Here is a 27286-nt window from a genome sequence, read left to right on the forward strand (position 1 = left end):
TTCATGGACATAGAGTCTATTATCGTGCCCAGGAACTCCACCCTGTTGCTGGGAACCAGGGAACTCTTCCCTGAGTTGATTTTCCAACTGTGAGATTGGAGCAAAAGAAGAAGAGCCCTCGAATGATCCTCTGCGAGATTGAGCGACGGCGCCTTGACTAGGATGTCGTCCAGATAGGGCGCCACAGCAATGCCTCTGGCTCTGGCCACTGCAAGTTGCGTCCTCAGAACCTTCGTGAAGACTCTCGGTGCCGTCACCAGACCAAAGGGGAAGGCCACAAATTGGAAGTTTTGGTCCAGAAACGCAAATCTTAGGAACTTGAAGTGGTCCCTGTGAATTGGCACATGAAGGTAAGCGTCCTTTAAGTCTATAGTTGTCATGAACTGTCCCTCTTTAACTAGGAGCAGAATTGATCTGATCGTTTCAATTTTGAACGATGGAACACTCAGAAACTTGTTTAAACACTTTAGGTCCAGAATCGGGCGAAACGTCCCCTTCTTCTTTGGAATCACATAAAGATTTGAATAGTACCCTAGACCCCTTTCTGCTTGGGGTACTGGTACGATAACTCAGAGAGAGGAGAGATCCCTCACACACACTAGAAAGGCCTCTCTTTTTTTCTGGTCTTAAAGACAGGTTTGACAGAAGGAATCTGCCCTTGGGCGGATGGGATCTGAACCCTATCCTGTAACCCTGGGTGACAACCTCCTGAACCCAAGGGTCCTAAACGTCCTGTAACCAGGCTTCTGAGAAGAGAGATATTCTTCCCCTACTTGGTCCAGAGACCGGTCGGGGGCCGCCCCTTCATGCCGATTTTGTCTTGGCGGGCTTCTTGCTCTGCTTAGAATTGTTCCAAGAATGAGGCGGCTTCCAAGTTCCCTTTGACTGGTCCACTTTTGCGGCGGGCTGCTGGCACTGGGCCTTGTCCGCACAAAAGGGACGAAAAGTAGATCCTTTAGGCTTAGCCTTCTTATCCTGCGATAGGAAAGCTCCCTTGCCTCCTGTAACCATGGGTATGATCGAAACCAATCCTGAGCCGAACAGGATCTTTCCTTGAAAAGGCAGGTACAACAGCCTGAATTTAGAGATCATGTCCGCAGACCAAGACTTTAGCCACAGAGCCCTGCGAGCTAAAACAGAAAAACCTGACACCTTAGCGTTCAGGCGACTAATTTGCATATTGGCATCACAGATGAAAGAATTGGCGACATTCAGCACCTTAATCTTATCCTGTATCTCATCGATGGAAGTCTCCCCCTCGACCATTTCACACAGGGATTTACACCAATATGTCGCAGCTCCAGCAACCGCGGCTATGGCTGCTGCCAGCTGAAAAACAAGCCCAGTGGGTTGAAACATCTTCCTTAACATGTTTTCCAACTCAACTTTTTATCCATGGGCTCTTTAAACGACAAACTATCCTTGAGGGCAATAGTTATCCACTTTGCGAGCGTGGAGATAGCACCATCCACCTTAGGGACAGTACACCACAGCTCAAGCTGAGAGTCCGGAATGGGGAACAGTTTCTTAAAGGAAGAACCTAATCGCTCCCCTTTCATTCTTAATAATATTAGCCATTTAAACAGGAACTGGCAATGCCTGAGGCACCACCCTGTCCTCATATACCTGATCAAGCTTAGGAATCGCATGTTCCTCCGGAAGCTTCGGTTCTGGAACCTCCAGAGTTGCAAGCACTTGCTTCAGTAAAAAGGGCAAATTCTCTATCCTAAACCTAAAGTCAGGCTCCTCCGCAGCCGGAGGTTTAGATGACACGGACTCCGACCCAGAAGGGGCCTCCATCGAAGAGTCGGAGTGGGCCTCGTCATCATATAACGCCATTTCCATAGACGTAGACAACCCCTGGGCCGGGCCGCCATGATATGCCTACGCTTGTGCTTAGTAGAACGTGGTAAGGCATGGATCACTTTCGATCCCGCCATTTGCAGTTGATCCGCAAAATCTGACGGCCAACGAATCTCTCCCGCAGGAGTAATTGTTGGACCCTGGGGTGCTGCATGTGCAATTGGAGATGAATGCAGAGAACGCACCTCACGGGACGGGGAACCCTCAGAGGTGGACAGCTCAATAGTACTAGACATCCGCTTACTTTTAGATGTTGTAACTTTATTAAGGCATGTGAAACATAGTTGAGCAGGCTGTTCTACCAGAACCTCCTCACAATAAACACAGGAATGAGACCCTGTTAAAGAGAAAGAACACTCTAACGCGTCAGAGTCCTCCATAGCTTGCGCTGTTATTATGGACTAGATTAACTTAATAAATAGGCACCTTTATAACCTCCAATGGCCGTGGCACTCACCACCTCCTATGACCCGGACTACAGAAACCGTTTCGTCTCCTGCGCCGCTGATCAACAGAAGAAGAGAGATAGCCACATCCGGTCACATGGAATGCCTGTTAGGACCGCCCATGCCTAAGGAGAAAACACGCCAAAAAAGGGCCGCGCAATACTCCCGTAAGTCACCTGAAAGTTCCACACATTGCCAAAGCCTCATCTCTCACATAACGCAGCAATGACACAATAAACAATATCATGTATAAACCCCCCCTTTTCAATAATCCCCTTTCCAGGAATATTAACCCATGATTATTTAAAGATAAGAGGCGTCACACTGTGACCCTGTTTTCCAGGTTTTTATTATTATGTAATAAAAATGAAACAATCTTACCAGAATCTACGTCGTGGAACAGGAACACGGCCCTTCAAGTGTGTCAGGTTAATAGCCTCGCTCCTGACATGGACTTGAGTGTAAAAAGCAGGCAGCGAAACTCGTCAGCGCTGATTGCTTGTGGAGCTGTTAATATGGGTCTGGATGGTTTCACAGAAAGACTCTCCCTGCATCTCCGGACTCTAACTTTTGCCCAGGCTCTCACTGAGAGGCTGACAGGACTACTTCAAACTCCAATCCCAATGCGAAGAGTACTACCCTCCATAAGAGACTACTCCGATCTTCGGCACTTCTTTGCCGCCGTCCTGTGATGAAAGGCAAAGAATGACTGGACTATGAGGGAAGTGGGGGAGGTATTTAAGCCTTTGGCTGGGGTGTCTTTGCCTCCTCCTGGTGGCCAGGTTCTTAATTCCCAACAGTAATGAATGAAGCCGTGGACTCTCCTCCCCTTTAGATGGAAATATATATATATATATACTTTTTACCTCTGTGATTACCTTGTATCTAAGATCTTTCACCATTCTCTTGTTTTCCGCGTGTCTGCTTTTCTCACGTCGGAATTGCACACGTCAGGTTTATGCTCATCAGGTGTGCGCACGTTCCTTAGTCCTTAGTCTCTTTAGAGGAAACTGGATTAGTCATCAATCTGCTTAAAAAAGAAGCAGATGCGGGCAGAGGATCAGCGTTATGTTTATCATGACACAAAGGTAAGTATTTAAAAAATAAGCATCTTTGTAAACTTAAATGAATTAATGTGCCCCTGCTTTTAATATTATTTTTTTATACTAGCCTATAATTCATTAAAGTTAAATTCACTTTTTATGTCAAACTCATGTCTTTAGCAATTCTTGCCAGGGAGGGCCTTGTAGCTTAAATCCTGGTCTGCTGATATTGGGCTAGATTACGAGTGGAGCGCAATGTTGCTCTCCATTCTGTAATACCTGCGCACATAAATGTGCGCTGGTATTACAAGAAAGCTCACAAGAGCGTACTTCCATAGACTTCAATGGATGCCTCATTTTCATGCCGACAAATACGGCAAACCACCTAGCGCAGGGCAGGGGGCATATTGCACAGCGTTGGCCAGCAATAAATAAATATATGTTTATATACATATATTTTTTTTTTTTATGTGTATATACACATATTAACAGCATACAAAGAAGAGGTTGATTCGCCACATTTTTAAAATCCAAGATTTTTTTTTTTATTGTAGATCGTTAAAAATCCATTCTGCAAAAAGGACAATGAATCACATGAATCATGCAAACTCACAATTGGTGTAGCACAATGCTCACGCGTTTCAGCCTAAGTGGCCATAATCATAACATACAGTGCTAAGTTATACACCTGGTTAAAAAGGCCAACAACGTTCATTATTGATTACAATAAATTGCACACCTACTAGTGAGAGCCGATAATAATTGACATGTAGAATCATTGCACTCCCCTAAATTTATGTAATACACCTTGACAGACCTACTTAAAAACACAGTACTTTACGAAATCATGGATAAGTGAATATTAACATAATATAACACAGCAAGACAATATGATAAATTTCAGCTTAAATACAATTGCGCTATTAAGATATTAATATGTTTTGTTAGATAAAGTTATCTCTTAAAATCACCTCGCATATTGGTTTTGTTTAATTTGCGTGCTCCTATTACAAGCTCACTATTATAGCCTGTTCGCCATGTTAAATGCTAACATCTGCACAATTGACCTAAATATGGTCTCACTATATCAACGTGAACTCCGATATTGGGAAGTAAAGAGAAAACGTGGGAAATTATTACAATTATTGATGAGTGTGTTATATTTATTATTACACCCATTAGATCTAGTTTGCATGATTCATGTGGTTCATTGTCCTTTTTGCAGAATGAATTTTTAACGATCTACAATAAAGTTTTTTTTTTCTTGGATTTTAAAAATGTGGCAAATCAAGCTCTTTGTATGCTGTTGATTACTGCTAGCAGATCCGCGACACATATTTCGTGGCTACGGTGAGATCTGGAGCAGGTGTTTGGTCATCGATTGGATTGGGGTTGCCTGCATGTAGTAGAAGGGAGGAGTTATCTACACGGATGTTGGAACACGCAATTGATCCTCTGAAACGCCAGCCAAAACACCGGGGAGAGCCTGCGGGACAACTGGAGGAGCAAAAAGAAAAAAGAAGTGCTTGTGTCAGCAGTGCCAGAGATTTACCAAAAAAAGGGCTGTAAGGGTGGAGTGGATGTATACATATTACCCTAAGGATGTTGGCCACAAGTCTTTGGCAAACTCTCCTCTGATACCCCATACCAGACACCTTAAAAGGTTTACCTTTGGGACATTTTATTTATTTATGAGCATGATCTAAAAGGGAATATCAGTATTTATAATTATACACATATTAACACATACATATATATGTATATAAGCATATACTTATATATTTATAGTGAAAACACATTCCCCCGCTAATTGAGCTTAGCGCAAAGTGAAACCCCGAGCTTGCGGTAGCATTAACCAGCCACTGTAATGGCTTGTTATTTAAAGTGCACTCGTAAATTTGCCACTTTACGGGCGCACGTTAAGATAGCGCTCCACTCATAATCTATCCCATGGTGTCTAAATCTAGATTATTGTCTCTTTCCTTTCAGGGAAAAGTTATTCGGGTCTGATTTAGATTCTATTATTTATACTTTTATTGGAGGTAAATGAGCGTTTCTTCCTCAAGACAGAATTCAAAAGGAAAATCCAAGGCTTCTAGCTGTTTTGATTCCTTTCTTCAGAATAAGGAACAGCAAACTGACTCCTCTGTTAAAAGCCAGGTTCCTCTGGTTTAGTCTGGAGTCCTAATGTTAACTGGAACAAGTCTAAGCAGGGTAAGAAATACGTTGTAGAAAAAATAAAAAAGAGAAATGGTACTACTCTGGTATCTTGGAGGGAACACTATCCAAATAATACGTTTTATGTGTGCGTATCGGTGTGTTGGTGCTTAGTATCAAAAACAAACTTTATTAGCAATTTCAACAAAGAAGTTGACAAGGATACTGTATATAGCACTCTTCCCTCAATGGAGAGTTTATGCATGTATAAGTAAAAGGATTTTTAAAATATAACCTTTATTATGACCTTTAAAATGGGCTGTAATCAATTAAAAACAAATGCAGCAAGATAGCCTACACTGGATAAACAGTATATATTACAATTAATACCGTAATATGAGATCCTATATTTGATTATTTTTTTTTTTTATATATTCAGTTTTTATTAAATTTTCACATCAACAGAGTGTAAAACAAACAAAATCCAAAAGAATAAAGAAAGAAAACAGCGTAACTACAGTATATCTTTAAGGACAGCTGTGGCACTTATACGCCCGTGACCTGAAGTTCCAAAGGCCTTCAGCAGGTCAAAATGCAGTCCATGTGCAATTGTCTCTTTTCATCTGAGCTTAAGTCTTTGGCTATCCCACTTAGTGAAAGTTTCTAGAAATGCATACAGTATAGGGAGCCTGTGTTTCTAAGATGTAGGACTGTGCTTATTGACAGATGACCTTTTATAACATTGCAAATTGTATGCGCCTCAGCTGTGCGCAATAAAATAAGATGCGAACAGTTTTTATCAAAAAAAATACAGGAAAATAAGGAAATATAACAACAGTAAATAAAAATTAAATAAATAAATAAATAATAATAAGTGAACCCAGTGTGCCCTGACCGAAAGCTAAATTCCATTTATATCCATAATTGTGTCTAAAAAAAGGGGGTTATTCTCAATTGTGCCCATGTTGGAAAGACTCCCATAAAAAGAGCATATCTTCAAAGAAGTCTAAATTACCCACTTGCAAGTAATGAAACCTTTCCAACATCAAATCTTTGCTAACTAATCTCTTCCAATCATTAATATCAGGGGTTTTGGAGGACTTCCAGTATCTGGGGATCATCTGTTTTGCTGTATTTATCATAATTTGGAATAACTGCCTACGTATCTTACATGTTATTTGAGGTATGTGTTGAAGCAGAGTGACCTCCACATTTGGGTTTAGTTGTGTGTGTAGGACCTGGTTGATATTGTTGAAAATTTCTACCCAGAAGGTCTTAATGGGTATGCAGTCCCACCAAATATGTTTCATATGCCCCACCTGCTCACAACCTCTCCAACAGGTGCCTGAGTTTGTTTTATATATGTGTTTGAGTCTTGCCGGTGTTAAATACCACCTCATACATATTTTTATATTGGTTTCTTTCGCCCCTGAAGAATGTGCAGACCGCGTTAGCCTTTTAAATCTATCAAGCCAATCCTTATGTGAAGTGTTTGTGTCCAGCTCTCTATCCCACCCCGTTGTGTATGAGGGTAGCTTTGGAAATCTATTCTCCAAAACTAATCTGTATAGTGATGAGACTGATCTGAGGGATTTTGACTCCTTTATGCACGCTTGCTCAAACTGTGTTGGGGGTCGTAAGAAGTCAGCTTTGCATCTATGTGATATAATAAAGTGTCTAGCTTGGTGGTAATTAAACCAAGAGGCAAAGAAAGGAACCGACATTGGATCTATTTGCTGTTTTGTTTTTAGCTTGCCATTGTTTAAAAGTGAGTGTATCTGTACGTAAGAAGAAGGCGAGGTGTCTAAGTTCTTTACATTTTGAAGGCCTGGGGGGAATTCAGGGTTTATTAGTAAATTTGTGAGTGGGGAGCATTTTGTGGATATTTTTGGGAACATTTTAAGGACTAGTAACCAGTCCCTCCATGTTTCATTAGTGATACAGGATTTTGAGATATTAGGGTTTTTTAAAGCTGTAAGATTCCAGCATTTATTGCCCATATAATGCGTGTCAGCTAAGTGGGTTTCTATCTGTACCCATCCTTTATGCTGTGCGCCCTCCGGTTTGCTCCAATCAATGACTCTTTGAAGGGAAATGGCCAGTTTGTATGAGCTGAGATGTGGTACACCTAGGCCTCCCTGTGCTGGTAATTTGTAAATCGTACTTTTATTAATACGTGGCGGCCTGCGTCGCCATATGTAGTCATTCATGATTTTTTGTAAAATATTAATCTCCGTGGAGATATGTTGGATGGGTACAGTTTGTAGGATATAGAGTGCTTTAGGTAACAATACCATTTTGGCGGCTTGTATTCTGCCTAGCCAGGAAATGTTTTTTAATAACCAGGAGGAGGTCAGAGAGTGGAACTCTGAGATCAGCTCTCCGTAATTATGTTTACGCGTGGAAGATTTATCGGGTGTTAAATAAGTGCCCAAGTATTTAAGATACTTGGGTTGTACTTTCAAAGGGCACAGCGCTGTGATTTCATCTAGTGTCTTCTTCGGGATCCCTATCGGTAAGAATTCGGACTTGGACATGTTGACCGAGAAGTTAGAAACCATGCCAAAGTGTTCTAGTTCTGTCATTGCATGAGTAATAGATGTGAGGGGATCAGTTAGTGTCATTAATAAGTCGTCGGCGTATATGGCTAATTTGTGATGATTGTCTCCTATGTGTATACCTGTGATGCGAGAGTTTGCTCTAAGTTTGATTGCTAGGGGTTCTAATGAAAGGATAAACAATAAAGGGGATAGGGGACAACCCTGTCTGGAGCCATTTCGTATCTCGAACGCTTCTGATAGCGTCCCGTTCACTCTCACCTGAGCAGTTGGGTTAGTGTATAAGGCCATAATTTTGTGGATAAACTGTGCTGGGAAGTCGAATCGTCTCAGTGTCTCCTGTAAAAAGGTCCAGTCCAGTCTGTCGAAAGCCTTTTCGGCGTCAGTAGAGAGGAACAGTGCGGGGAGCTCAGTCTGAGAAACGTAGTCTATGAGATTGAGTACTTTTACAGTGTTGTCCTTCGCCTCCCTTGTGGGCACGAAGCCCGCCTGGTCTTGGTGTATTAATTGTGGGAGAAACTTGTTAATTCGGGTCGCTAATATTTTGGCGTATAGCTTCAGGTCAGTATTGAGCAAAGAGATAGGTCTGAAATTGGCCGGCTTGTCTGGGTCCTTACCCGCTTTTTCCAGGACTGATATATTAGCTTGTAACATGGTGTCTGGGAAGGCTGAAATGTCTGTTATGTAATTAAACAAAGAAGTTAGATAGGGGGCCAAATACTTAGAGAATGTCTTGTAGTAGAGGCTAGAGAATCCGTCAGGGCCTGGTGCTTTTTTTGGTTTTAGGGTGTTAATAGCTTCTAATACCTCTTTAATGTTGAAAGGTTGACTTAAAGCATCTTTTTGTTCTGCACTAAGTTTCGGGATTTGAACTTGATCTAAGTATTGTTGACATTTATGGCGATGAGTGTGGTCTGACCTGTCTGGGAATAAATTGTATAATCTGTGGTAGTATTTTTTAAATTCTTCAGCTATTTTGTGAGTGTCTTCAACATGTTTACCTGTGTCAGTTTTAATCGAGTGGACATATGTTTGTTGTTGTCTTTTTTTTAAAGCCCGAGCCAACCACTTTCCGGGTTTATTCCCTTCCCTATAAAATGTTTGTTGGAAGGATAATAGCTGCTTTTGTGCGTTTATCTGAAGTAGCTTGTTTAATTGATCTCTTTTAGAGGTCAACTCTTCTAAAACTAGAACGTTATCCGGAGATTGTTTATGTAGGTAGTCAAGGTTAGATATGTCCTTGGCTAGTAAGGTGAGTTGTTCCCTCCTTTTCTTTGTTATAAGTGCCTTTGTTTTAATTAGTTCTCCTCTAATTGTGCTTTTATGAGCTTCCCAGATGGTCGGGATTTGAACATCTGGTGTATTATTTAGAATGAAATAAGATTTTATATGTTTGGCCAGCTTTTTTACCTGATTTTTCCCCACTAGTAAAGACTCATCTAGTCTCCATTGAAAGGATTTCAAGGGAGCCGAAGGCCACGCCAGCCTGCAAGAAACTAATGAGTGATCGGACCAAGTAGTGTGTGAGATATCCGCAGTTTTAATGTATGACAGGGCCAGATGGTCTACCAGAACATAATCCAGTCTTGAATAACATTTATTTGGACTCGAAAAGAAAGTAAAATCTCTTTTCTGAGGGTTTAAATATCTCCAGGTGTCGTGTACACCTAACAATTTGAGATTTTGCCAAATACTATGCATGTTAGAAGTTTTTTGTCGTGTGTCTGGGTTAGAGCAGTCAATCTTGGGGTTAAGGGGGACGTTGAGGTCTCCTGCAATAATCAGAGAACCCTTAGCATGCGTAACTATAGAATTGGTGATCGTGTTGATAAATTTGCTCTGAAATTTGTTGGGGGCATACACATTAGCTAATGTAACTGGTTTGCCAAATAGGAGCCCTGTGATGCATAAAAATCTCCCTTCTCTATCACATTCTACATGAGTTTTAGTGAATGATATGTTTTTGTGTATTAATATACTGACCCCATTTGTTTTTTTAGCGGCGTTTGTGCTGTGGTAATGCTGTGGATAGCTAGAGGAGAAGTATTTGGGGATATGTTTAGATTTGAAATGTGTCTCCTGAAGCATGAGGATGTGCCCCCCCCTTCTCTGCAGATCAATTATTGCCATCCTACGTTTATTTGGGCAGTTTAAACCTTTCGTGTTTTGGGTGATAATGACCAGTTCTTGTTGTTGTTGACCCTCCCTATTCGTCATGGTTTTCTATGTGTAGTGATGGGTAATGTAGTGGTAGCAACTTACCAAGTTCTCCTGATAACAGATCCGGGCACACTGGGCTAAACAATACAATAAAATTGACAACAATAAAATTAAGTACATGAACATAAAACAAAACAAAAAACCACATTCTTCTTCCAAAAAGTGGAAGAGTTACGAAAAACATCTAAACTACTAGGGAGATTATCTCCCAACTGGCTGAGCACATTGAGTTTACAATTTAAGAACAAAACATTGCAATCAGTAAGGCATGAACAGGATAGTCATAACAAATATTGATACTGAAGGGTTGGTGGCCCTGAACTACAGTCCAACTGTTAACCAATAAAAGTCCTTCAGGAGTCAGACCTAGGGGAAAGGAGAGAAAAAAAAGAAACAACAATGCAGAGAAATCGTTGCAACAAAGGAGAAAAGGATACAATCAGCTTCAGTGCGCTCATCCCTTTTCAGACTCCGGATTTTGACTGCCTATAGTCATTCTGCGAGACCTCTTCTTTTGTACTTGCTGCCAGATTTTCCTCTGAGGTAGCTGGACCATGCTAGACTCTTTGTTTTGCTGATCCTGTGTTCCCAGGGATTCTTCCAGCACTGGTGTAGGGATGTCTAGCTCTTTGCAGATTTTGTGGATGTCCCCTGGAGTAGTGCAGACCAATCTCCTCCCCTGCCATATGATTATTAGATGGAAGGGGAAACCCCATCTATAAGGAATGTTCATTTTCCTGAGCAACAAGGTAAGAGGTTTGAGCTCTTTGCGTTTGGTTAGAGTTCTTTGCGAAAGATCTGCAAACATCTGAATATTTGCGTTTTCGTACGTGATAGATTGCTTTTCTCGGGATGATTTCATGATCTCCTCCTTGACCTGAAAATTGGTAATACGTACTATCACATCCCTGGGAGGCTGTGAGTCCGGGGGCTTGGGACGAAGTGCTCTATGCGCCCTGTCAATATCTATCATCTGAGGTGACTCTGTTTGCATAAGGAAATTAAAGAGATCTTGTAGGTACTGCTCCAGGCCAGATGCAGGTATAGATTCAGGTATCCCTCTGATTCTAATATTGTGCCTCCTGCTCCTATTTTCTGCGTCGTCTATTTTTTCCTCTAAGTCATGAATTACATCATTTTGCTTATATATGAGCTTATGCAGATCTAACAATGCTGTCGCATGAGTGTCTTGTGTGTCTTCCACTACCTCCACTCTATGACCAATATCTGACAGTTCCTTTTTTAGGTCATTTATTTCATCTTTAATGCATTGCTTTACCTGCAGAATCAGGGTAGAGAAATCTTTTTTCGAGGGTAGTGACTCAAATAGGGCTTTGGGTACTGTGACAGCATCTGCTATTGTTTCAGATTCAGACTCAGAAGAGGAGTATGCATTTACAGAGTCTTGTTCTTCTAAAGGATTGAGTGTGACAGACTTGGTTTCTGCTGTTTTGAAAAAATCGTTTACAGAGGGTGTGGGGTGGCTTTTTTGCTTAGGTACTGTCCCTTTTCTACCAATTTTTTTAGGAGACATGATGATATTTCCCACAAGCTAGAAGCCAGTGCTGCGTGGTTAGAAAGTCTGTATATCTCTTATTTTGAATTCACCAGAGCACGGAGGTTATGAAAGTTATGCACTCTTCTAATGCATATGTCAAGAAACAAAAAAACTGCTGAATTATGTTTGCTGGACTGGTTGAATGTGGTGTGACTGCATGAGCACCCAGACTTTTATATGATATAACGTGTATCACCCAAGGCCTACCTCTAGATTAATTCCTTCTGTCTCCCATGCTGGCTTAGCAAAAAGTATGTTGCACGATGTCTTCCCCCTTTCATGCCTATCCTGCTCTTTTTCTTGCGATGTTTGCCTTTATAGCATCTTTGCTCAAGTCTTGCAATGATGGGATGTTTGTCCCCTTAGTTATGTTTTCATGATAGTGGAGTGGTGTGGTAGGGTGATGGTGACTGCGTGTTTGCTTGCAGCCATTAAGCCTCTGCAGTTATAAAGATGGCGCGCTCCGCCCCGGAGCTTTTGCGATTCTTACCGGACTCCTAGGTACAATTGGAAAAACGGCCTGTTGTCTGCCCCTTTCGCCTTTAGCTTACCTCCGCTTCAGGTCAGGGTAGTTCTTCTGGAGTCCGGAGTGTGGTGTTCGCAAAATCTAGCGTGGATCAGGGCCTAGGCGTAGCGTAGTATTATCGCCCCAGTTGCGATCACGATCCGTCCATCAGCTTCATATTAGGCTATCTGAGCAGTAGTTAGCCCAATCCACTTTGCTGGGTGACTTTATCCTACCTCGATTAGGCTTTTTAATGCCACTCAGCCAGATAGGGCTCAGGAGCTCACTTAAGCCGCGGCCATCTCCTAGGCTGGCTAGCTCCGCCCCTCCCCTATATTTGATTATATTCTGGATTACGGTGTGCTCAACCGTCAGCGTGCACCACGTCAGAATATTCAGCTACGCCCCAAACAATTGCAATACACACAGCCCGACCGTTGAAGGAGAGTGGCGATATCAGGCCTCGAGCAGCATAGAGGATTGATTATATAATTCTTGTCTTGTCAGATTGTTGTATATATCAATAGTTAAATATATCATATATATGAGTACAATGGTGGTTCACCAGGATTAGAATCTATTACTTAGGTAAAGGACAGTGTACAAATTCACAATATATTTAGAAAGTATACCGGCTTTAAATAACCCCTCTAGGAAAAGAGGTAATCGTCATCCACTATGTCAAATGTGACAGATTTTAATAAACACTAATGGGCTTTGTGGATAGAGTATAACTGGTACATAAAACCATCTAATAAGAATGGGGGTAATTGAGGGAAGAGTGCTATATACAGTATCCTTGTCATCTTCTTTGTTGAAATTGCTAATTAAGAAATACGTCCCTTCTTTTAAAACCGCTTGAACGTGTGGCCCCTGACCCAGAAGTTCTGGTAGGGGACAGATTAATCCTCTTTTACAAAGCTTGGTTTTAGGCCCTGGTTTCAGAATGTTGTTTCTCAGGGACATTGAATTGGATTCAGAACAAGGCCTCCAAGAGGAAGTTTTTTTTCTGTTCAATGGTCCAAGGAATCCTATAAAAGCTCAGGCTTTTCTTTTAATCTGTCTCAGATCTGGAAGATATGTGAGTGATTGTTCCAGTTCCTTTGCAGGTACAGGGGATGGGATTTTATTAAAATTCTTCATTGTTCCAAAGAAGGAAGGTACTTGCAGACCAGTTCTGGATCTAAAACACTGAACAAGTTTGTAAGGATTCCACCTTTCAGAATAGAAACTTTTAGGACTATTCTGCCTTTTGTTAATCAAGGTCAGTTTATGTCCACAATATTTTTAAAGGATGCTTGCCTTCATGATCCAATCCACAGTTTCTGAGGTTTGCTTTTCTGGACAAGCACTTTCAGTTTGTTGCTCTCCCATTCGGTCTGGCTATAGCTCCAAGAATATTTCCAAGGTTCTTTGTGTCCTTTTTGTCTGTAATCAGAGCTCAGGTTATTGCATTATTTTATTACCTGGACGATATCTTGGTTCAAGCTCCATCTTTTCCTTTAGCAGAATATCATGTCAACCAACTCTTGTTGTTTCTTCAAAAGCATGGTTGGATAGTCAATTTGATTCCTCAGACAAGGTTACTTTCCTAGGTGTCCATACAAACAGACAGGTATACCTGTCTGTTTGTATGCTTCAATAACGTATCTAAGGATTATATAGTGCAGTGGATTCTTTGCTTTGCTGCTAGTTTATTATGGCAATCAGTGTGTGTGATGACGTGGAAATGGAATTCCCATCTATTTTCATCTGTGCATATGTACCGCAGGCTTGTTCGCTTAGTGACTGACAGGCCAGCATGACGTAATTTACACGTGCGCATTCCATTCTGTTTTTTTTTTTTATCCAAGCAATACATGCCACTTGATGAGTCATTTGATTGGACAGCCACAAAATCAGCAAGGAAAAAAAAGTGCAATTCATTGCGAGGAGGAAAAAGCCAACATATAATGCAGAGGTACTTATAAAAATGAAAACGGATACACTGCCTATAAATGCATGTAGATGAATGAAGATTAGATTAATTTTGAAAAAGGATTTCAGCGCAGCGTTGCAGTTGTTGAAAGTTTACCATCACTTTAATTATTTACTATTGTTAATAAATTGCACTTTCACTTGTGATTTACAACAGGCATCATCTAGTTATAATTATACTTTAGGGGCATATGCAAAAGTGCTTGGTAACATTTTGCTATAATAGCTATGTTTATCCTACATTGTTGGGGGTACAGGTACCATTATACATTATTATTCTTTTGTAAGGAACCATTTATTGCTGCACACATTTATTTTGTATGATGTGCAGTGAATATTTTAACAGTGATCTTTTAGTATTTGTATAAATTTGTTGTGTGTGCAACCGGTCTGATCCTGCATTCAGTACTTGCCTAATGGACATTTGATACTTGAGCTCTGCACCTTACTATCAAACCTGTGAAATTTCTAATCTTGAAGGTGTTATGAAACTTGTACGCAGCTAAAATATGATCAGTAAAATGTTCATTTATGACTCTAATTAAATGTGTGGATGTTAAAAAAATGTTACTTATAAAAATTCATGGAAAATAATAGGCACATTGGGCAATTTTAAGTCAATTAGCTGCCATAGCCATATTTATTTATTTTTGGTTTGGCTATTTGCTCCTGTGTAGAGCTGAAGAAACTCCTGTGAAATCCTGCATGAAAAGCCTGTTTCATATGTTTTTTGCATGTTTACCCAATTTGAATGCAAGAAATACAGAGTTTCTAATTATATTGCATATAGCCATAGGTCACAAAAGTTAATTATGAAGTATTTACATTGCAACATGTAATGGATTTGAATGGGGTCAAAAGGTGAATAATTACCCATTACCATCTTGTTTTACACCTCCATCACCAGCTGTAGTGAATCTAGGTGTTTTGTGTAGTTCACTCTAACAAAAAGAATGTCCAGATAAATTCTGCTATATCATCCTTGGTACGTTGTCTCCTAGGTTGCCTCTTCTGATGCCACAAACATTGAATCTTCAATTAAAGAAGATGGTGACTCCTATATTCTAAATGGTCATAAATGGTGGACATCAGGTAGGAATTTTTGTGATAACATTGCATGTCCTTGGCACAGCTACCGTATACCATGTAATGTCTATGTCACAAAGTATTGTGAAATATAAACGGTGGATGGTAGTATAATTCCATAACTGGTGTGTTTATTGCACTTTCAATAACCTTTGTAACACACTTGCTGCAAAGCAGTAAAAAAAAGAAACTGTCACAATTGCACCATGTATGCTGTGTTTGTACAGCAGGATGCAGTGGTCATTTTAGCTGTAAGACAATAAAACATTGGTTACCTTATTTAATGATTGACTATAATAGCTCATTTTAAATGTTTTTAAAACTATGAAATGACCTTGTTAGACTTATACTAAGATTTACCTGCTCTGTGACAGCAATGATAACTAGTGAATAATTCTGTTTAAAGGGACAAAAATGACCATTTTACATTACAGGAGGCTGCTAGCATGCACTAGCTAAATAGCACTAATATCCTCAGTGGTATTTTGCATATTACATAATTACTCATTTTTAACAATTGTCACATTTATTACACTAGATTTCCAGTTTTTGTTACTTAGTGTACACAAAACAAATGATAAACCTTTCTTTTCAGATTTCTATTAATATAAATTATTCATAGGGACATTTTACAGGGGCATAAAACTCAAAATTGAAATGAAAGTGGATGCATTTTAGTTTTCGAAAGGAGCATTTCTCCAAAACACTTTTATTAATAAAAATACTTCTAGTGAAAGTTATCACTGTTTCAGGGACAGCTTTTACTGTGCATTTTACTTTTGAGTTGTATGGCCTGTTAAATAACGAAATCAGGAGTTTGTCATTTAGGGCCCGATTCTCTAAAGATCTGGCGAGATTCTATAGGGCACCTTGTCACAATTACAAGGCCCCTCAGGGATTATTTTTAAAAGCAATTTTTATTTTGGGAACTGTGTAAATAAGATGATTATTTCTCTCCATACCAACGACTGTTTGAGAATTGCGCCCTTAATGACAAAGGATTCCGAATTTTTGCGCGGAGTTTAGAGTTTAAGAGAGGGTTGAAACCAGAAATGATCTTGCTTTTTCATTTGACTGAGAAGTTAAAGTCCAACAATAATGTATTTTGTGTTATTGAATATTGCTGTTTTTATAAAGAAATACAACAAAATTGTTCACTAAAATCACAGGAAATGTTGGTTTAATGTTTATCTGTTTTCAGGTGCTCTGGACCCTCATTGTAAAATCTGTATTTTTATGGGGAAAACCAATCCTGATGCTCCTCGCCATAAACAGCAGACTATGATTCTGGTTCCAATGGACTTGCCAGGAATAACTGTTTTAAGACCACTCACGGTCTATGGATTGGAGGACGCTCCTGGTAAAGAAACTCATTTCAAAAGCTGCATCTGTCTTTAATTGGTTTTACACCTAAATAATATTATCTTAAAAACGTAATAAATATGTACTAGAAAGTGTAAATGTGATAATAATCAATGTGTTACCAACCAGTTTCCTATCTCTCCTTAAGAAAAATGCTGCAATTCACAGCTGTGTATAAAGCCACTATTTGGATTTGTACACTTTTATGTAAATGCAATAATATCAAAATATCAACAAAAGTTACATAAAGTGACAGCTCTGTATAGACACTAAGCTAGTACTGAAAGGGACACTGAACCCCAAAAAATTAATGATTCAGATAGAGCATGCAATTTTAAGCAACTTTCTAATTTACTCGTATTATCAATTTTTTCTTGTTTTCTTGGTATCTTTATTTGAAAAAGTTGGAATGTAACGCCCATATTTGGTTCAGCACCCTGGATAACGCTTGCTGGTTGGTGGGTACATTTAGCCACCAATCAGCAAGCTGTACCCAGGTGCTGAACCAAAGATGGGCCATTTTTGTTAAAAATAAAATCTATGCAATTTGTAAAAGTTAAAGGACCACTCAATGCAGTATAATTACATAGTTAACAAGTACATAATATCCCCCTTTATTTTTTCAGGCCCCTTGTATCATGTGACAAAATCAGCCAATCACAGACAAGTATACGTATACCCTGTGAGCTTGTGCACATGCTCAGTAGGATCTTGTTCCCCAGAAAGTGTGAAAATAAAAAGACTGTGCAAAATTTGATAATGGAAGTAAATTGGAAAGTGTCTTAAAACTGCAGGCTCTATCTGAATCATAAAAGTGTATTTTGACTTGAGTGTTTTGGGTACATGCTGAGTTCTGATATTTCTGCTTTTTAGCTGGCCATGGAGAGATCATATTTGACAATGTTCGTGTGCCTAAAGAAAACGTATTGCTTGGTGCCGGTAGAGGATTTGAAATTGCCCAGGGCAGACTTGGGCCAGGTAGAATACACCACTGCATGCGGCTTATTGGAAATGCTGAAAGGTCCTTAAGTCTCATGAAGCAGAGAGTGAGTATTAACAATTCCATGTAGACAAAAACATCTTATACTGCTTTTTGCACAGGATAAGACCCAGAAAAGGGGAGGAGATGACAAGTTAAATATCAGGGGTGCGTTTCTTTTTATGAAGACTTCTGCTGCCCTTTACCATATAACCCCTCTATAACACGCATAGCACATTTCCTTTTTTGAAAGGGATATGAAACCCAAATTTTTTTCTTTCATGATTCAGATAGGGCATGCAATTTCAAAACAATATTTCTTTTTTTTTTCTTTTTTTTTTTAAATATTTTTATTGAGGCATACAAATGAAAAATCACAATAGGTTTCAAATACATTTCAATATCAAATGTTTGTGAAAAATCCAAGAAATAAACATTAGGAAATCATGTTATCATACAATAGTAAAATAGCTTACCAAATTAAATGTGAACCTTCCTAGGAATTCAGGAGGCCGCTCTTGGACCTCATACATATACAGAAATTAAACTAATAATGAAGGTTATCCTGAAATAAAGGAGACCTCAAAACAACCCTCTTTTATTTTTTTTATTTTTTTGCTTTATTAGCTTCAAAATGCTGGAATATATATATATGTGCTTGCAAGCTAGGAAGAGACATGGCAAAAAAAAACAACAAATCAATATCTAGCATTACCAGAAAGTTAGTGAGCTTTATGTTTGCTGTCTTATAATATTTTTTTGTGAGAACCATGAACAATCCAGTATGCTTATATCACAAAAACAGTAATATAGGAGATCTAGAAGCAACCATGTCCTTAAACTGACAGATTAAGCAGCACTATCTATGAATAACTGTATCAGCTTATAAGATATAGAAAACTACAAAAGTTTAAAATGAACTCTGATACCTGCCCTGCAGATATGGGATAAAAACATAATACCAAGTAAGGATTTTAATTGCGTTGAGTTGGGGGATATCCCATACCTCTTCAGTATGATACAGATTGTGCCATGGATATCTATCATTATGAGTCAAGATAGATAACGTGCAGTGTAGATTCTGAGGAGGATCGCCAACTAAATGAACTAGTACTGGGTTATAGATTACATTTTGAAATTTAACACTTTGGGCCCATTTATCAAGCTCCGAACGGAGCTTGAGGGCCTGTGTTTCTGGCGAGTCTTCAGACTCGCCAGAAACACCAGTTATGAAGCAGCGGTCTAAAGACCGCTGCTCCATAACCCTGTCCGCCTGCTCTGGTGAGGTGGACAGGAATCGCCGGAAATCAACCCGATTGAGTACGATTGGGTTAATTGACACCTCCCTGCTGGCGGCCAGTCAGCAGGGTGCGGCGTTGCACCAGCAGCTCTTGTCAGCTGCTGGTGCAATGTAAAATGTGGATAGCGTATTGCTCTCTGCATTCAGTGAAGTATTGCGGACCTGATCCGTTTTGTCAGATCAGGTCCGCAAGACCTTTGATAAATAGGCCCCTTAGGCTTAAGTGCTACATTAACCCCTACTCTATAAACTATGAGATGTCTATTGTATTAACAAAGAAACAACATATAGCTATGGCACTGATTTTCAAATGTTTAAATTATTTAGGATATGTGAGCACAGAGAAGGTTTGGGCTGCAAATCTAATAATAACAAGAAAACTATAGTGTTAACCCCTGCTCAATATGCCATGAGAGCTATAATGTAATTTAGAGAAAGCAGCATATAGCAATGAACTATGGATTACCAACTGTTTAAATATATAGAACAATTGGGTATAAAACACATGGTTTGGACTATAATCCAATACAAGAAACAGAAATAAAGATACAAATATGTCTCTGGTGGTTTTTCTACCAACTGTAAAATAACATACTGGCTCTGTTACTTTATACATTGCTTAGAACATCTAAACCAGGGGGCCTACCACCTCAATTGAACATTTTACATAAACACAAAAATAAGGATAACAACTTTGCGTGTCTGCTATAAGTAAGAAAATACAGTTGTGGTTATCAGATCTAATAAATGTTATATATTAGATGAGATAAATTGGGCTTAGGCTAAATGTATTAATCTAAAGCTGTAAATAGGAGCTTAGCACAGTCGCTAAATGAGCAAAGTTAACTCCTATATAATTATGATAGTAGTGACCTCGAAAGAAAGACTCTATTGTGCAGTTATTGCCATAAAAGCCTGCAGGATAGTCTAATTTAATCTTTACAATATATATGATAATGCAAAGCTGAGCAAACGTAGCTAAATATTACTTTTTATGCTGTCCTTAGAACATATAAACCAGGGGGCTTACCACCTCAAATGAACATTTTAAATAAACAGTCCGTGAGAAAAAGATAATTAAACAATTGCCCAAGTCAGTAGTCCTCAGATGAATATGGGGCATAATCCTTTGGTGCGAGGTAATACATAACTATCTTACTCCTGCCTTCAGAAGGACCAAAGGCTCCTTATTTTGTTCTCCCAAGGCGGCCCACAAGGGTCCCATTTCAATCGCAGTAGTCCTGAAGAGAGTGGGTGGTAAATAGCGTAGAGATTAAGGAGAAGTGCAATACTTGCGGTTGTGAGTCTCCATTAGTTTGAATAAAGTCTCCAAAACGAGGACCCTGTAGGTGCATAGCACATAACTTCCCTGAGGTTGGCAGTTTAGTAACGGTTATATCTCTGTAACCATTTAGCAGATTGTCACGGCTCGTCACATAATTTTAAGTTGCTTAGCTGTAACCCCATCTTCCCCATCTGGAAGATCCACCATAGCAGGTTCCCGATCTGGCTGAAATTGGCAAGGGACGGCTAGTGAACGCTGAGGCCCCAAAGCGCCACCACTCCCACTCTCATCCGAAAAAAGCTTGGGTTGGATGGGTTGCTGAAGTGTAGAGCCTCCGCTAACATTAAACACCATAGATAGTGATTCCTCGAATGCCACACAATATTCATCCAGTAGGCAGCATAGCTCTTTCAGGATCTACTCGACAGACTCCATGGCACAAATCCGCATTTAAACATTAGACAGGCAAGTGAAATAGATAAACATAAGACAGCACATTCAAAGTACATTGCGGCAGTGGAAACTATGAGGTAGGCCACTGGGGGGGTTTTGATGAGGCCTCAGCCTCTAGATAGCTCCGGACTATGATAACTCAAGGCGATCCTGAAAAGGTAAACTTCTTATGATAGTCAAAACTTTGTAGATCATGAAGATATTAAAATGAAGCTCAGATGGTAGCTATACTGTAGGAAATATTGTAGATTTAGCAGGAAAGTCTGAGTAGCTCACAGTTTTGCATGCTGACATGGCCGCCGCCCAGAAGTTCACCCTTTTTTTTTATTATACAATATCACAAACAAAATTTTACACACAAAAAAATTGCAGATTACAATATCTTCTTGTTACTTTACGTTAAAATTTTGCAATGCACTATCGACTTAATCGATATAATGAATCAACTAAAGAGCTTTGCAGATATAAAGGGGATCCAGTGAATATTTATCTAAGTATACATACATTTAGTCTAATCTTTTCTTTATGGGGAGGGAAAAAAAAAAAAAAAACCCACCCCCCTATCACTCATCCCCTACTCCCTCTTTCCACAGTCAGACCTTTATAGGAAGATATTTGTTTTATATCTGTACATTAATAATGTGTGATATCCGGTTTTTCAATTCAATGCCCATATACAAGATACATTTACCCTAAATTTTAGTAAACACCTTGAATCTCTTTTTCTATTTATTTTAAAGTCATAGGTATCTATTATTAATTGGTTAACTAGAATGTTTTTGATTTGCCTGATAGAAGGAATTTTATGGTTAATCCAATTACCAAAGATTGATTTTCGAATATTTAATATTGTTGTTACTATAAACTCTTTCTCAGTTTCCCATATCTTATCCGTGCCCAAAAGAAGTATTGCTTCCTTAAACAGCTCAATGTTTTATTTTGTTACTTTAGATAGAAAATATGCGGTTTTACGCCAAAGTTGTTCCAATCTAGGACACTCAACAATCAGGTGTCCCAGATCTGGATTGCTAAGTGAACACTTCACACAGATATTTTGAACCTTTCTTCCATTTAGCTACTTTTATGGAATTAAATAGTCTTGATGTATTAATCTAAATTGAGATTCTCTCATATAAGAGGAGACAAGCATACGATGCGTTGTAGTTAGACTCTGGAGAATTTTAGATGGTAAATCAGGGACTTTTAGCAGTTTTCCCCATGTGTCACATAACTGGCTATTTAATTTAGCTGCTTCTTCTGCTTGAATTATTTTATATATTGATGAGTGACCATTTCTTAAGGTAGAGAGTGTCTAATATAGGGTGAATTTGCCATAGTGAAGAGTAACTCCTACCTAAATGAAAAGCATAGTCTTTCAATTGAAGATAGTAATATTTATGTTTGTTTTCAACTAACGGAAATTTTATTTGGAACTTTTTAAATGTAAATAGTTTTTTAGTTGATGGATAAAATAAATCTTTTATCAGTAATGTATGGTTAGTGATCTATGATGAAAAAAACATTTGTGGAAGGACCAAGTGGGAAACCCAGATTGCCCTTTACCGAAAGCCACTTTGAAATATTAACATTAGTATTGAGTCTTCTCATAACTGTTCTCCAGACCTTAAGGATATCTCTATAAAGAGGATGAGCATAAATATCTTTTCAAAGATCTTTGTCTAAAGCATGTATGAGATAATTCAATGAATGAGGAAAACAAAATAATTCTTGTAAAGGTCTGTGTGAGTACCTATTGATTTGATGTAACCAGTCAATTGGGAGTCTCAATATTGCAGCGTAATTGTAACTTTTCAGATTTGGTAATGCCAAGCCTCCTTTAAAGTATGGTAAATATAAGTTAGAAAGTTTGATCATTGCTTTCTTTCCAGACCATAAAAAAATATCTTAAATCTCAAGAGAACAATAGAAGATCTTGATTTTTCATTAACAGAGGGAACATTCTTAGAACATATAAGATCTTAGGAAGTATAAACAGATTAAATAGACTGATTTTCCCTGAGAAACCGGAAGTCCTACCCAACATCTTACATTTTTTCTGATTTAATTTAATATCGGCAAGATATTCTCCCCATACCACTTCCTGGGTTCTACAGCAATGGACAAACCTAAATATGAGAGTGATCTAGTTTCAGTAAAGGGAAGAATAAAGTTATTCTCTGACTTCTTAAGCCACAAGACTTTAGATTTAGAAAAGTTTGTCTTGTAGGCCAAGATCTCACTATACTCCTCCAAAAGATTAATAAATTGCGGTGTATAAAGTGTCGGCACTGTAACAAAAAATAATAAATCATCTGCAAATGTAAGATTTCTGTTTGACCTTAGTCCCATGTGTATACCTGGAAGTAGTTCTTTCAGTCTCACTGCCAGAGGTTCTACAATTAAATCGAACAATAAAGGTGATAAGGGGCATCCTTGACAGGTTCCCCTTGTAAGTGAAAAATAATTAGATAAATCATTATTAATCAACAAGGTTGCCTTTGCTTTTGAATAGATTCCACTGTTTTCAAGAAGTTCCCCTCCAGTCCAAACCTACTCAAAGTCTCAAGAATAAACTTCCACTCTACCCTGTCGAAAACCTTCTCTGCATCCAGAGATAGTAGGAAGGCCTCCGGCAGGGCGGAGTGATTCCTGTCATAATAACAGATGGTATGCAGAATCTTTCTAGTTAAATTCTGAGGACTGGCCAAAGACAAATCCCACTTGATAAGGATGAACTACCTTGGGTAAAATAGGTTTCAATCTTTCAGCTATATTCGGTTTCAGTCAGATAATGTTATGGCTGTGTAATACATAATTTATCAGGGAGGAACTTGAAGTCCTCTAACAATGATAGTTTCTCAGATCTTGTCATGGGCAGAACAGCATCACTGTACCCTGTCAGCAATTCTCTTTCTGGGAGTAAAGAATTGTGAAGTGGACTATCTTAGTCATCAGTCGCTACATCCAGGAGAATAGTCTTTCACTCAGGAGTTGTTCGATCAGCTAGTCTCTAAGTGGGATTTTCCAGTAATAGACCTTATGGCCTCTACACACAGATTCTGTGTCAGATCCAGGGATTCAAGAGCATAACTTGGCAGGAGCTCTAATGTGTCCATAAATCTTTTATCGAGCCTATGTATTCCCTCCATTTGTTCTCATTCCCAGGATTGTAATTTGAATCAAGCAAGAGACTTCCTCTGTTATTCTGTTTGCCCCTGCCTGGCCCAGCAAGACCTGTTGTGTAGATCTGATTAAAATGCCCAGCTCTCCTTCATGATTTCTTCATCTATGCAAGGACCTCTTATCTGAAGTTGCTCCTAGTTTTAAAATATCTAGTTTTGACTTTCAGTGGGCGGTTCTTTAAGATGGCTGAAAGTCTTTAAAGCTCGGAGACAAAACTCTTTACTTTTTGCACTTCAGCTGGCATCTGAAGCCATCTGCATTTCCCTTGACAAGCTTAGGCCTAGATTTAGAGTTCGGCGGTAAAAGGGCTGTTAACGCTCCGCGGGTTTTTTTCTGGCCGCACCATAAATTTAACTCTGGTATCGAGAGTTCAAACAAATGCTGCGTTAGGCTCCAAAAAAGGAGCGTAGAGCATTTTTACCGCAAATGCAACTCTCGATACCAGAGCTGCTTACGGACGCGGCCGGCATAAAAAACGTGCTCGTGCACGATTCTCCCATAGGAAACAATGGGGCTGTTTGAGCTGGAAAAAAACCTAACACCTGCAAAAAAGCAGCATTCAGCTCCTAACGCAGCCCCATTGTTTGCTATGCGTAAACACTTCCTAAGTCTGCACCTAACACTCTAACATGTACCCCGAGTCTAAACACCCCTAACCTTACATTTATTAACCCCTAATCTGCCGCCCCCGCTATCGCTGACCCCTGCATTACACTTTTAACCCCTAATCTGCCGCTCCGTAAACCGCCGCCACCTACGTTATCCCTATGTACCCCTAATCTGCTGCCCTAACATCGCCGACCCCTATGTTATATTTATTAACCCCTAATCTGCCCCCCACAACGTCGCCGACACCTACCTACACTTATTAACCCCTAATCTGCCGAGCGGACCTGAGCGCTACTATAATAAATGTATTAACCCCTAATCCGCCTCACTAACCCTATCATAAATAGTATTAACCCCTAATCTGCCCTCCCTAACATCGCCGACACCTAACTTCAATTATTAACCCCTAATCTGCCGACCGGAGCTCACCGCTATTCTAATAAATGTATTAACCCCTAAAGCTAAGTCTAACCCTAACACTAACACCCCCCTAAGTTAAATATAATTTACATCTAACGAAATAAATTAACTCTTATTAAATAACTTATTCCTATTTAAAGCTAAATACTTACCTGTAAAATAAATCATAATATAGCTACAATATAAATTACATTTATATTATAGCTATTTTAGGATTAATATTTATTTTACAGGCAACTTTGTAATTATTTTAACCAGGTACAATAGCTATTAAATAGTTAAGAACTATTTAATAGTTACCTAGTTAAAATAATTACAAATTACCTGTAAAATAAATCCTAACCTAAGATATAATTAAACCTAACACTACCCTATCAATAAAATAATTAAATAAACTACCTACAATTACCTACAATTAACCTAACACTACACTATCAATAAATTAAATAAACACAATTGCTACAAATAAATACAATTAAATAAACTATCTAAAGTACAAAAAATAAAAAAGAACTAAGTTACAGAAAATAAAAAAATATTTACAAACATAAGAAAAATATTACAACAATTTTAAACTAATTACACCTACTCTAAGCCCCCTAATAAAATAACAAAGACCCCCAAAATAAAAAATTCCCTACCCTATTCTAAAATACAAAAATTACAAGCTCTTTTACCTTACCAGCCCTGAACAGGGCCCTTTGCGGGGCATGCCCCAAGAATTTCAGCTCTTTTGCCTGTAAAAAAAAACATACAATACCCCCCCCCAACATTACAACCCACCACCCACATACCCCTAATCTAACCCAAACCCCCCTTAAATAAACCTAACACTAAGCCCCTGAAGATCTTCCTACCTTGTCTTCACCTCACCAGGTATCACCGATCCGTCCTGGCTCCAAGATCTTCATCCAACCCAAGCGGGGGTTGGCGATCCATAATCCGGTGCTCCAAAGTCTTCCTCCTATCCGGCAAGAAGAGGACATCCGGACCGGCAAACATCTTCTCCAAGCGGCATCTTCTATGTTCTTCCATCCGATGACGACCGGCTCCATCTTGAAGACCTCCAGCGCGGATCCATCCTCTTCTTCCGACGACTAGACGACGAATGACGGTTCCTTTAAGGGACGTCATCCAAGATGGCGTCCCTCGAATTCCGATTGGCTGATAGGATTCTATCAGCCAATCGGAATTAAGGTAGGAATTTTCTGATTGGCTGATGGAATCAGCCAATCAGAATCAAGTTCAATCCGATTGGCTGATCCAATCAGCCAATCAGATTGAGCTCGCATTCTATTGGCTGATCGGAACAGCCAATAGAATGCGAGCTCAATCTGATTGGCTGATGGGATCGGCCAATCGGATTGAACTTGATTCTGATTGGCTGATTCCATCAGCCAATCAGAAAATTCCTACCTTAATTCCGATTGGCTGATAGAATCCTATCAGCCAATCGGAATTCGAGGGACGCCATCTTGGATGACGTCCCTTAAAGGAACCGTCATTCGTCGTCTAGTCGTCGGAAGAAGAGGATGGATCCGCGCTGGAGGTCTTCAAGATGGAGCCGGTCGTCATCGGATGGAAGAACATAGAAGATGCCGCTTGGAGAAGATGTTTGCCGGTCCGGATGTCCTCTTCTTGCCGGATAGGAGGAAGACTTTGGAGCACCGGATTATGGATCGCCAACCCCCGCTTGGGTTGGATGAAGATCTTGGAGCCAGGACGGATCGGTGATACCTGGTGAGGTGAAGACAAGGTAGGAAGATCTTCAGGGGCTTAGTGTTAGGTTTATTTAAGGGGGGTTTGGGTTAGATTAGGGGTATGTGGGTGGTGGGTTGTAATGTTGGGGGGGGGGGTATTGTATGTTTTTTTTTACAGGCAAAAGAGCTGAAATTCTTGGGGCATGCCCCGCAAAGGGCCCTGTTCAGGGCTGGTAAGGTAAAAGAGCTTGTAATTTTTGTATTTTAGAATAGGGTAGGGAATTTTTTATTTTGGGGGTCTTTGTTATTTTATTAGGGGGCTTAGAGTAGGTGTAATTAGTTTAAAATTGTTGTAATATTTTTCTTATGTTTGTAAATATTTTTTTATTTTCTGTAACTTAGTTCTTTTTTATTTTTTGTACTTTAGATAGTTTATTTAATTGTATTTATTTGTAGCAATTGTGTTTATTTAATTTATTGATAGTGTAGTGTTAGGTTAATTGTAGGTAATTGTAGGTAGTTTATTTAATTATTTTATTGATAGGGTAGTGTTAGGTTTAATTATATCTTAGGTTAGGATTT

At 39.3% G+C, this 27286-nt stretch overlaps 1 protein-coding gene across 2 annotated transcripts in view; it reads left to right on the plus strand.

Moving 5' to 3' along the window:
* Positions 1-27286, plus strand: part of ACAD10 (acyl-CoA dehydrogenase family member 10) — a 392348-nt gene that overhangs the window by 270113 nt on the left and 94949 nt on the right. For both annotated transcript variants that reach the window (XM_053701717.1, XM_053701716.1), the window contains exons 16-18: positions 15329-15419; positions 16615-16773; positions 17649-17821. In XM_053701717.1, the coding sequence (XP_053557692.1) occupies positions 15329-15419; positions 16615-16773; positions 17649-17821 (423 nt within the window). The remainder of the gene's footprint in view (positions 1-15328; positions 15420-16614; positions 16774-17648; positions 17822-27286) is intronic.

The sequence above is a fragment of the Bombina bombina genome, chromosome 2 (assembly GCF_027579735.1).
Source record: "Bombina bombina isolate aBomBom1 chromosome 2, aBomBom1.pri, whole genome shotgun sequence".
Lineage (NCBI taxonomy): Eukaryota > Metazoa > Chordata > Amphibia > Anura > Bombinatoridae > Bombina > Bombina bombina.